Raw genomic sequence first — 12,080 nt, 5'->3', positions numbered from 1 at the left:
CCAATGAAATGGCACCATTGCAAAATTCAACAGAATCTTTTTAACTTTGATAATTTGGTAATATTTAATTTATAATATGGATCTGATTGAGTGTGTGAATGAACTTGCCCCAGAACTAATCAGTTAAATGATTAAAAAAAAGAACTTCAAATATAACCCTTGTCCCAATTAGATACCCACTCCTTCTTACTACCCTGGTGTAGCTACTGCTTTTGACAAATAAAGGCCTGACTCAATCAGAGGCCCAGGTCATCATGCAGTTCATTTTGATATTAGATTTTTGGATGTATAAAACCAGGTTGTTACCCACTGGAGCTAATGGCAGTTAGCTGCTTGGATCGCATACAAATAGAAATGTTTAAATTTTACCAATACATGCTACACACATGGTTAGCTTGTTAAGATTCTGCACGACTCAACCATTCAGTTCATTTTACTGAAACCATGAGCACCGGAGAATACAGTAATACCAGCATAGTGAACAAGAGCAATGCAAAAAAAAAAGGAATTATATGAACAGTGACTGTATCTACTGTATATAATACACTAAATATGAATGAGTCACTCATACAACCCCTAGTCCAAACTATCCCTGTAATGTTCAAAGTGGTCCTTTAACATACTCAAGACCAGATTAGATTCTCTCCTGGGATGTTTGCAATGAAGCGTGTATCAAAGTAATTTCCACGACACAAAAACACTGATAACGGGCCGGTACTTTATTTACATGCTGCAAAATGTGAGATGCCATTGCCACTGAATGCTGCTGCTTTCACTGTGTCATGACTGTGGTTGTTAACAGAAGACAGGACACGTGGCTTTATTTGTATGCCTAAATCCCTACATGCTTTAATTACTGGACTACCAAGCATTAAGTGGAAAATTCATCATTCAACATCTACTGACCTAGCGCACAAATAATCAGAGAGAGAATGAACAGATTCATTAAATTATCAGAATATGATTAAATCACTGAGCAAATAGAAAATGTATGATATAGTAAGAAAAAAGCTGTAAAATATTATAGTTTACAATAATTATTCACATTCAAAGGCTTTACATCTCAATACATACACAACATGGCCCCTGAACATGACTTCAATCCAAATATGATTCATATATTAGAATTTAAATAACACAGAATGAACTAGAGGCTAAACAATAGCCATCAAATAACCTTATACAAGAATAAAAATACAAAAACTGTATCCTAATATCATTGCATTACTTGCTTCAGATTTTAATAATACATCATCTGTACATCACAGTTCTAGTCAGTTACAAGCCAGGTAGAGTTTTCCATACACAATGTAACCGACTGCCATCGACTTGATTCGAACAATTTTTCTAACTAGAGGAAAAACACTTCTCTGGTGTTTTCCTCAACTTTATAGACAGATACAGCAATTTCATCGGTTATTTGGATCAGATAGATATCTTTTAACTGACATCCAACCACATCGAGCCCCGGGCCCCAGGGCCAGAGGGTCCTATTCACCTATACTCCAGTCACACACTGCACACACAGACTCAGCTGAAGGAAGAGGACCTTTGGAAAGGACCTTAAGGTATTATGTCAAAAATTAAAAGCATTATGATAATACATATTGCTAAAACAAGAGCACAAGTTAAATCAATCGCTTTAATTTCTATTGGGCCAAACGTCAGAATGAAAACAAAACAAAAAAAAAAAAGATGGGCTAAATGAGCCCGATGAGGCAGTTCTGCCATCTTGTCCGGGGGACAACAGCTTTACTGTGATTGCTTCGGAGAATGATAGTATGTGTATGTATCACTGTTGATGAAGGTTTTCTGTTCAGCATGGGGTGGTCAGCACATAAGATTTAGTTTTCAATAGGACGTACTTAAGGTGAGCCGACTATCCCACCGAAAAAAAGAAATTGAAGAACTCACACCACAAAGAAATAGCCAGTGAATGGTACAGAACAGCCAAATCATCCAATAATATTCGCTATGGTTGCCAATGCAGTCAAAAATACCCACCTTTAAACTTGAATAAACTATATCTCCAGTGCCCTGGGAGAGAGAAGCGGACAAGGCTGAGCTACAAAACTGGCCATGCAGGAAAGATAAGCAAGTTATGATTAGGAAGTACAAGCTAGTGGCATGTTTACCCGCCCCCTGTTAGCAATACATCCTCAGTAACAGCTATGGAAGGCTCACACTTATACAGAGACTGATTCAGACCCATGTCTCACTGCAGACCGGCACTCTGCTTTGTTACATCGAGACCTTAATTGGACTGCAATAAGCAAGTACCAAGAGACTTAAAAACAAAACAAAACAAAACAAACTCAAATATCGTGGGAACATTTGGGCTCTGACAAAAATATAGGATTTGAGTTTGGTAAACGTGTGAGACTGAATCAGCTTACAGTATCTGTTACAACTATGGAGTATATGCTCTAGAAGTGGGGCCTGACTACAGCTTGCACGTACGATGTAGGATTAGGATATGGTTTAATTAAGATATCAGGATAGGCTCCGATTCACAAAAGCTAAGATTTTGTGTTATGCTATCATTGAAGCAGGAAACCAGTCCTTGCGTTTGAGATAGTCCTAGCGGTACCCAAGCTTGTGTCGCTCTACAGGACAAGCTTGCCCCTCTCTTCCCCCCCTGCAGAATGTACAAAAAGCAGATGTGCATGGTGGCAGTCTTATCATCCATACATGGAAAAATGCAATAGAAGCCTCACAGAGAGCACAAAGAACAAGCAAAGCAACCCTGAATCCAAAGTTGTATTTTTCCCATGGTTCTACTCAGGAAAACAAACAAGGTCTAGATGCCAGCGTCTCTAAGAGTTTGTTTACATTGCGGTGATGAAGGGCACTAAAGAGGGTGTTACTCTGCTCAGTGATTGGCCTCAGAGCTAAAGAGGAGTGGCCACAGGAGGAACTGTGCTCCTATAGGCCAGGGTTTTGGTGCTTTTGATAGATCTTTCTCCACACTTCCTGGATCTTCTTGCACCATCTGTCAGCATTTCCGCTGGGGTCCATCAAATAGTATGTTCGGTTAGGCTGCACAGGAAAGAAGAAAAAAAAAAAGAAATTAAAAAGTTAACCACATATAAGGAGACATTCTAATCAGAGGGCAAGTACTAACATCAGGGGATCTACAGCTTCAGGCAAGTTAGATTTAAGACTCTTTAACACATTTTTGATGCCAAATTTAAGAAAAAAAAACATGAACCAACACCTGTTATGTAGGGAAAGGGACAACTTGCCCACATATTTATTGTTACATAAAACATGACTTTTTGGCCTCTTTAATGTGAAAGGCATTAGGTAAATTAAAAATATATGTTTGGGGTTTTATTATATCGATTAATTTAAGAAATCTTAATAACAATTAAGGCTTTGTTTTTTGATTAATGAATTTAATGTCCGATGAGACTTCTTTAGAATCCATGGTAACCCTGTAACAAGCAGCTGGACAGACATCAGAAATAAACAGTGTTGAGGAGTAACTAGTTACATTAACTAAATTACAAAATACATGTAATAGTTATCAGTTACAGTTGCTAAGAAAATAACATAATTAAATAATAGTCACCAATCAAAATGTTGATGATAAGAAATATATTACATATGAAAATAAAAAAGTTCAGTAAATATGTTTACATGTTGAATAAACGTTAATTCTGTTGCTTCACATCTTTTCACTGTGCAGGAATGCCTTCTTTTGGCATATTTTTGGACAACACGGGTCAGCAAAGCCTCTAAGTCAAATTTGAGTGTAACATTTATGCACTTCTGTTTATAGGTCTTTTTTGATTTATTGTCCTGTTTAAAACATTTGTTAGAAAAGTAATCTAAAAATAATCAAATAAGTAATTAAAATAGTAACATAACCTATTGCAGTCACATTTTTAACAGGGTAACTAGTCAACTGTAACCTATTAAATCTTAATAGTAACCTTCCCAACACTGGAAATAAAAAGTCATGTACCGTATGAACAAAGAAGGTTTTGAAGTTCTTGGCCTCAGGGCGTAGCTCTAGGGACCAAGGAATCTCCCCTTTCAGGACCTTGTTTACAGGATCTACGTAGTACAGGTGTGGTCCTTCAGTGAGAAGCAGCTGTCTCCGTCTAGCAAACAGACCCTGCAATGGAATGCCACACGTCTCAAGACATTAGTTCACCAACAGAGGGGGCTATTAGGCCAATGACTTTCCTCAGCATGGCAGGGAATTCCCCTTCACTTCTTACACTAGTAGTCAGCACAATATCATGGAAGGTGACTTCATTTATGCCGAGCCAACCTTAACTAGAAACCCTCTTTATTTTTTAGTTCAAAGACAGATACTGTATAGTCTATCTGGCTGAAAACTATCCACAGGGCTCGAACACATTTTCATGGCCAAAATCTAAAAACTTTTCCATGACTTTTAAGGACCCTTAACAAAATCTTCATGACCTTTCACGATGTATAACACAGACAATGCTCCATCTCAGAAACGGAGTACAATTACAAAGTAGAATTGGCCAGGGTTGCAGTGATATACTGCTTTTAAGGTATACCATGGTATTACACTTAATGGTTATTATACAGTGTACATTTACTATTCAATGAAATTGAAAAAAAAAATGCTATCAAAAAGAAAATCTCTCATGCTAATTTGCATCTCCTTTCCCTCGACTACCTTTTCACACATAACTCCATAACCAAAAAATCTCGAGTCTCGAGTTTCAACTGACATAAATGTTGTCCAACTAAAAACACTTCTATTTTCATTTGTTTAAGGCCAACTGTAACTGTAAATAGTAAAAAATAATACTACTTGTGTAATAGCCTGTACTGAGATACTTTCAAAGAGGGTTAACTTACCATGAACAAACTTGCACTGTTGCAACTTTAAGTGGGGTATAGCATAGGTATTAAAATGTTGGGATTCAACAACCAACATGTTAAATTAAACTGTCTTAACAATATTTTCTCTTATTCAAACATATCTCAAACTCTACTCAGACATACTTCCAGGTGGCCGGCACACATTCAAGGAGAGAAGGAATGCAGGAAGAAAATAAAGAAATGCACATGATGGTAAACCAAACATCACACATGGGTGCAAATTAGAGCTACATAACATCAACAGCTACTGAAAATACATTTGCAGTTATGTTACATTATGTGGATAATTATCCTCGGAATATTACTATAACAATTAATTTAATCCGATACAACAAAATCCCATGACTTATCCAAAACTTTTAAGGATTTTACCAATTACACCTTTTTTTCTTAGCTCTCTATTGCTGTACAGGGAGGTTGAAATTATGAAGAAAAAAATATACTATAAATATAACTATAAAATATAGAAGGCAGAATTTAAAATAAAAAATGAGATATTTTCTGCAATTTCAAAATTACAACACCTTAAAGATTTAAACCTGTATAGTAACTGCTATTATCTATCTGTATTTATCATTATATATTGACTGTTTGCCATTCTTGCCACACAATTGGGCAACACGCCTACTCACATATTTTTTCATTAAAAAAGAAATGACATCAATACATGAGCTATGTAATGAGTAAGATACATGAGATGGTGTGATGACAATTAAAATAACATGTAAAAAGTTGCAAAAAACAAAACAAAACAATAAATAAATCTGTAATTTTCCCAGCCATGGAAAACATGATTTTAAATTCCATGACCTTCCCAGGTTTGCCATGACCATGGGAACCTATAATAAGGTTTGGCTTAAAAAGGTTTCAACAAAAATTTATTTAAAATATATGATAAATATACATCAATAAATATAAGGTAAAAAGGTCAATTATATTGCCTAGAAGTCACAAACCTTTCGTTTATCCACTGGGCCCATCTTCAGGATCAGGTTGTTCTCCACAAACTGGTGCCTGTAAATACGCAACAGCAGATTACACCCACTCCATTTCATGATTTTTTCCCTAAACAAATTAACATTATAATCTAACTTTGTTCCAAATCTCTGGGACATGAGCAAGACTTTACTCCAAGAATGACTGAGATTTAAATTAAACAATGAACAGCAACAGTTCTAAAGCACGCAGATTAACAGGCTGACGAGGTGGAAACACTGGAGAGGGTTTACCAGGGGTTTCCAGTGGTCTGTTTGTCCAGCAATAACTGCTTCTCCTCTTCAGTGAACTGCAGGTCCAGCTCAAAAGAGTTATTGTCCAGGTCGTGGATGTACTGCTCAATGTTGCTGCTGGACCTCTGTGGGGGCGTGGATTCATGTGGCGACAGGGAGTGTGATGAGCTGGACTGGGCCACCTGCATGTTGCTGAACTGGCTCAGGAGGTCATCGTACTGAGATCAGAAATGAGACAGTGGAGAAAAGTTTTGCAGTGTTTGGCTGCAGATTTGTGGTTTGTTCAGTGTTTGGGAAAACTGATTTTTCAACAAGGTATCACACCCAAGTGTTCCCGAGTAATCCACGGCCAAAAACAAAAAGAAAGACCCGGGCCAGATGAATTAATGTGTACTGTGAGAATGTGCGCACCTCACGCATTCCTTATAGTAGGCGTACACACAGTTTTAGCTAAGATAGTTGCGAGTAATATAAGGAGATTAAATATAAGTTTAAAGGTGGAAAACAATGTCTTAAGGTTGTTTGCAAACCTCACTGATTTTCTTTTTTTTCCGCAGCTTACCCAGCGTTATGTAAAATGGCAAAGGTGCATTTACAAAGTTAATCTTATGAGTGATGCATTTCAGCATTATTTTTATTTGAGTTCATCTCACTGTTGGTAACGGTTTAATTTTATCATGTGAAGAAGTTTGTCAAGTTAGTTTTCACATGAGAGCTCTGAATGATTGATTGACCTTCTGACATTTAATAATAATGATGATGATTGAGATTTCAGCGCAGAAATGATTGGCAGAAATTTGATGAATTAGTGGTGTGGACCCCACAAATATCCACAGCCATGCGTATTGCCTAATGACAATTGCTTTGGCACTGTTGAAGAACCTCCCTGATGCAACGCAGTTGGTGAAATACTCTTATTTTACTGTATTTCACTCTGCCAGACAGGTTTAATGAATGGTGGAGAGGCACATGTGTAAGTATGCAAACGCATGTTTCAGGGCCTTTCTGCAGCCATTTATGAACTGTGAGCGTGGAAATAAGGCTTGTGCCCATGCACCCAGTACCATGGTAACTGAGATTTTTAGCAGAACCGAATGCACACACGTCTTCATGATTCTACCTTTAAGAATGCATATGTATATATTTCGGCCTTTGTGCATCCACACAATTTTTGTTGTGAATGTAAACAGAGTTCCGTACATCTGGCCCCTGGACTGTGATAAAATGTCTTACATTTCCATAGCAGTCCTCATCATCCTCAGACATTGCTGGCAGGTAGGGGGTGAGCTTGGGGGGTGTCTGTAGGTGTAGGTCACTCCAGTAGATGGTCTCGAAGAAGGGGTGCCGCCTCAAAGGGTCGTACCCTCCCATCTCTTCGCACCCAATCCGCTTGGAAGGGTCCAGTGACTGAGGGAAAAAACAGAGACAGATGCGACATGTGTTTCCATTTACTCGAAAAGCACTGCCCTGTAAATAACCAACACCAGCTGACCACCAAATACACAAAATTAATGTCCCCACAGATATCAGTTACAGTTTATTGTATCTTAAATATATGAGTCATGGTTCTTGATGACCTACCAAAAGCTGTCTGACAAGATCCTTGGCTTTGGGGAAGAATTTCTCTGGGAATTCATACTCCAGCTTTATTATCTTCTGGAATATTAGGTACTCGTTTCTACAGCACATGAAATACAAGAAGAATAAAAAGAGAGAGCCTTAGAGAAATGTTTGCTCGAGTAATATCACTAGAGCAAGGCTGTTTTCATGCCGAGCATTTTTTGCACTTAAATAACATTTAACAGTAATGTGCTTCAGTAACAGTAAAATATTAAAATACAACATAATCAGCTATTACCGAAGCATGAAATAATGACAAAAACTGAGTTGTGAAACCATCCCATTATTACTTACCCAGCTCTGAATGGTGGTAAACCAGCCACCAGCTGATAGATAATACATCCCAAGGCCCAGAGGTCAGAGCTTAACATGGAAAAAATATAAAAGAAGAATATTACAAATGTGATACCACCCTTATCTGACAAACATGTAAACAAAACAAAGACTAGAGTAAGTATCAGCTGTATGATGACCGAACCTCATACCTCTTGCAGGCAGATTTCTCTGTTAGCAGCTCTGGAGACACATACTGCGCTGTCCCAACAAAGGAGTTTGCTCTCGCTGCCAAACAATGCAAAAAATGGTAAAAACACGAGTAACTTCATACTGCTCACAGAAAGTAAACCCCTACATGTGTATCACTAATACAATTGTTATACTTTACACAGAGAAGTACAAGCAAAATCGGGATTGTGGTTGTACCTTGTTTACTGTCTGATGATAACTGTTTTGCCGTCCCAAAATCTGTTATCTGAATGTGCATATCTTCACTCAGAAGAATATTCTCTGGTTTGAGATCTCTGAAATAAGACAAACCAGTTGTAATTTAAGGGAAAACAAACACTAAACAGGATCTGAAAATCATATAACAAAAAAGGCAAAAATATATAAAACAAACAGAAAGTCTTACCTGTGTATTATCCCCTTATTGTGTAAGTATTCTAGAGCACAAACTATTTCAGCTGAGTAGAATCTAGTACAGGTCTCATCAAAAGAACCAATTTTGCGAATGTATTTCAGGAGCTCTCCATTCTTTGCGTAGCTGAGACCAAAATCTATGAAAAGCTAGTTAAGGAGCACTGTGACTGTTAGAAATCAATTGTTAAAAAACACCACGTATGAGTTGACACATAAAAAACAAAACAGCTGTCGAGATGTTAATATGACACATGCCTTGACAAACTTGTTGAAGGATACACAACTTCTCATCATCTTGAAATGTGAAGTAGAGCTTGACGAAGAATGGGTGATCTAGATTTGACATCAAATCCCTTTCTCTTTTCACGTACTGGGTTTTGTTCTCCTTCATAATATGGCGCTTCTCTAAAATCTTAACTGGAAAACAGAAAAGAAAAGTTAAGGATATAATCGTAAAAATACAACCAGCAACATTTTAATCTTGATAATAAAGTGTAATTCATGTCATTCACCAAAAGCTAGTGCATTAATACTTACTTGCATATTCTTTCCCTGTTACCTGCTCTCTTGCCAGGACAACCTTAAGATAAAAGAACAGAAAAAGAAAATAACATCACAGCATGTTAGTTTCTTGTCAGACTTGTAAGCAAATCTTGTAACTCTTAGGGCCTGTTTTGCCAATTCCCCTCAAATGAACTCAGGATGACTCATCCAAGTACATTAATCAAAAGAATGCTAGCATGTAGCAACATCTACCCAGGTATAATTCAAAAGCTAAGTGGAATGCAAGTTACATACCGTTGAGAAGGAGCCCTCTCCCAGTATCTTGCCAAATTTGAAGTCCTCTGCCTTCTTCTTGCGTGGCTGAGTGGCTTGGACGGCCGGCTGTGTGCGGAGGTCTGAGCCCTGGCTGCTGGCAGACGCTCCTACAGCACGGGCCTCTGAGGCTGAGCCCTCCATGCTGGGACAGTGGCTACTGCTTGCGCCTGGGATAGCAAGTGGCGAGCAGGAGTCAGGGTGGTTTCTTACCATTGATGGATGCGAGCAGGAACAGATGACAACGCTGGGCTGAATGGGCACAACATCATACTGGAACAGGAGAGGGAACATTGAAAATATATCAGTTAGCAGGGTGAAATCTGTATTTTAAAAAGCCACGTCTTCTTGTGGTTTAAATAGATCATCATGCATCTCTTGAGAATTATGTGAGACCAAGTCTCTAACTGTCAAATTTACCTTTTAATGTGGTCAAAAACTACTACTAAAAATGTGTGAATCATACCTTCATTGTGAGTAACAATCAGTATGGTAGCAACCTTAGGCCAACCATATCTAGCAACGAGAAATGCTAGGAACACATAACAATATAATGATAACAACAACAGTGAGAACTTCCTCCAATATCGATTTGCATTAAAAAAAAAAAATGTTTATGGACAAGGTCATGTTTTGCTGTTCAGTTGTTGTCATTTGAACTGGGAATTTCCCCCATAGTTTTGTGAGCAAACAGATTTTAAAATTGCTTGCATCATAATTTATTTTTTGAAATCCTCCTTAAAGATTTAACAAAATAGGCATATAGCACAAAAAAAGAGATATGTGGATCTGTTCATATCAATAAATACAGTTTGTTAAATTCGATTTGTTGCATTTCTGGTCCGTCAGACTGTATTATTGAAATCAAAATAATGTCTTACAAAACAAGCAATCACCCAACCTATTCTAGCAAATATATATCCAAGACTAGATGGGATGGGGCTTAGAGGATATGGACAATTATATTAAAAAGGTTGCCAACTTAAATTAACTGCATCTAAAACTCTAGGTAGTATATCATAACTTAAACAATTTAAAGTGAGACCACTTGAGGAGCAAAGTCTAAAATTAATAAGGACAGTAAACGACTATTGGAGAAGCCGCTTATGATCCTGGTGGTCCCCCCTCCAGTTAAAGTTGTAAAAGCTATATCAAAGTTACTGCTTTCATGTGACAACTGCACTAAATATAACAAATGTGTATGCACATGATCAAATTGACATGGTAGCTAGCACAAACAAACACTGATGAGAAACCCAGCAAATGACTGGCTAGTTAACATAAGTTAGTTTCGATCTTCATTTCAAACATGCCAAATAAAATGGGGGAATAAAATAAATATAAGTAAGAAATACAACACCAGAATGTCCACTGAGCATATTCAGTAAACAACATAAGTGTTTTATGTCCTACAAGAGTAGGAGGAAGGGAATACTGATCAGATCATATCCCCTTTTTCAATTTTAATTTTTTTTAATTAAACATAATTGTACTCCCAATTTCTGCCTCAATATTCACCTTACATACCACTATCAAATCAAGCAAGAACTAAGACAAAACATGAACAGATCAATCGAAATAAACACACGCACACATTACAGAACAAAAACACACATCAATACAAATAAAGTCACACTATCAAAAGCAACCTATCTATCTTCTGTTCTCTCTTACTATGCCCATTTTAACTTTGATGTGTTGTTTTTAAAAACGTGTTTAAATTCGTTAAATATTCTACATCTTTTCAATTCCACTCTACAGCTGTTCTATAAATTAACCCCTTTGGCTGTAATACAATGCTATTTTGCATTAGTACTCACTGTTTCTTGAACATAAAAATTACCCCTCAAATCATGCAGATTTCCTTTCATTTGAAACAACTTTTGTATATGAGTAGTAGTTGAGTTTTTAACTTTGTACAGGATTTGAACCGTTTTAAATTACTTTAACTTGAGTTCTTTTAATTTAGTTTTTTTTTTTTTTTTTAAGTGGGTTTATCAAATTAAAAGCACTCAAATTCATAGATCTGATTGATGAAGACTCATAGATAACATGCAGTGTCAGACTGTGCTTTCTAACAAACAGTTGGGTGTTTGGTGCCTGTACCAATGTTAGTTATTTTTAACTGTAACATTTAGTGCAGATGTTGTTCAGCTTACAACTCAGTTAGAACAGTTGGCCTAGCTTCTTCTCATTCAAAACCAAGGTGTGGCCATTTAGCTGCCTTATCCGGACTTCACTGTAAGATTGCCAACTGGTCATACAACTATCTACTGACCAATTTATATAAGTCAACCATGTAATGGTTGATAGAAAACGTCAGCTAACGTTAACATAAGCCTGAGTACTTGGGCAACAGCAGGCCTGTGTGAACTTTCTGTGCTAACTAACGCCTGCTAGCAAGCTAACGTTAGCTCCTGCTGCCTTGTCAAATAATGCCGGCCATCACTGACAGCGAGTTATAAACTTAACGCTAACAGCCAGTCAATTAGCTAACGTTAGCAAGCCAGGTAACATGAGTAACTTCAAAACCTTACACCATTTTCACGTAACGGTGCTGGACGACGTTTAAAGTTAGTGTGCCGACATTACTAACAAAATCTGAAGTTTAATGGGTTGACAATC

General features: G+C 37.3%; 1 protein-coding gene across 1 annotated transcript in view; it reads right to left on the bottom strand.

Annotated features, from left to right (window-relative positions):
- Positions 1 to 698: 698 nt before the first annotated feature.
- pdpk1b (3-phosphoinositide dependent protein kinase 1b) overlaps positions 699 to 12,080 on the bottom strand; it is an 11,996-nt gene continuing 614 nt past the window's right edge. The window contains exons 2-14 of the mRNA XM_042507939.1: positions 9,438 to 9,728; positions 9,177 to 9,219; positions 8,919 to 9,056; positions 8,632 to 8,776; positions 8,424 to 8,521; positions 8,207 to 8,282; positions 8,016 to 8,084; positions 7,683 to 7,779; positions 7,335 to 7,508; positions 6,102 to 6,319; positions 5,829 to 5,886; positions 3,971 to 4,123; positions 699 to 3,039 (exon numbers count right to left, since the gene is read on the bottom strand). Coding sequence (XP_042363873.1) covers positions 2,926 to 3,039; positions 3,971 to 4,123; positions 5,829 to 5,886; positions 6,102 to 6,319; positions 7,335 to 7,508; positions 7,683 to 7,779; positions 8,016 to 8,084; positions 8,207 to 8,282; positions 8,424 to 8,521; positions 8,632 to 8,776; positions 8,919 to 9,056; positions 9,177 to 9,219; positions 9,438 to 9,728 — 1,674 coding nt within the window. The 3' untranslated portion in view covers positions 699 to 2,925. The remainder of the gene's footprint in view (positions 3,040 to 3,970; positions 4,124 to 5,828; positions 5,887 to 6,101; positions 6,320 to 7,334; positions 7,509 to 7,682; positions 7,780 to 8,015; positions 8,085 to 8,206; positions 8,283 to 8,423; positions 8,522 to 8,631; positions 8,777 to 8,918; positions 9,057 to 9,176; positions 9,220 to 9,437; positions 9,729 to 12,080) is intronic.

This window comes from Plectropomus leopardus, chromosome 19 (assembly GCF_008729295.1).
Source record: "Plectropomus leopardus isolate mb chromosome 19, YSFRI_Pleo_2.0, whole genome shotgun sequence".
NCBI lineage: Eukaryota > Metazoa > Chordata > Actinopteri > Perciformes > Serranidae > Plectropomus > Plectropomus leopardus.
This window is presented reverse-complemented; position numbering and strand designations above follow the sequence as displayed.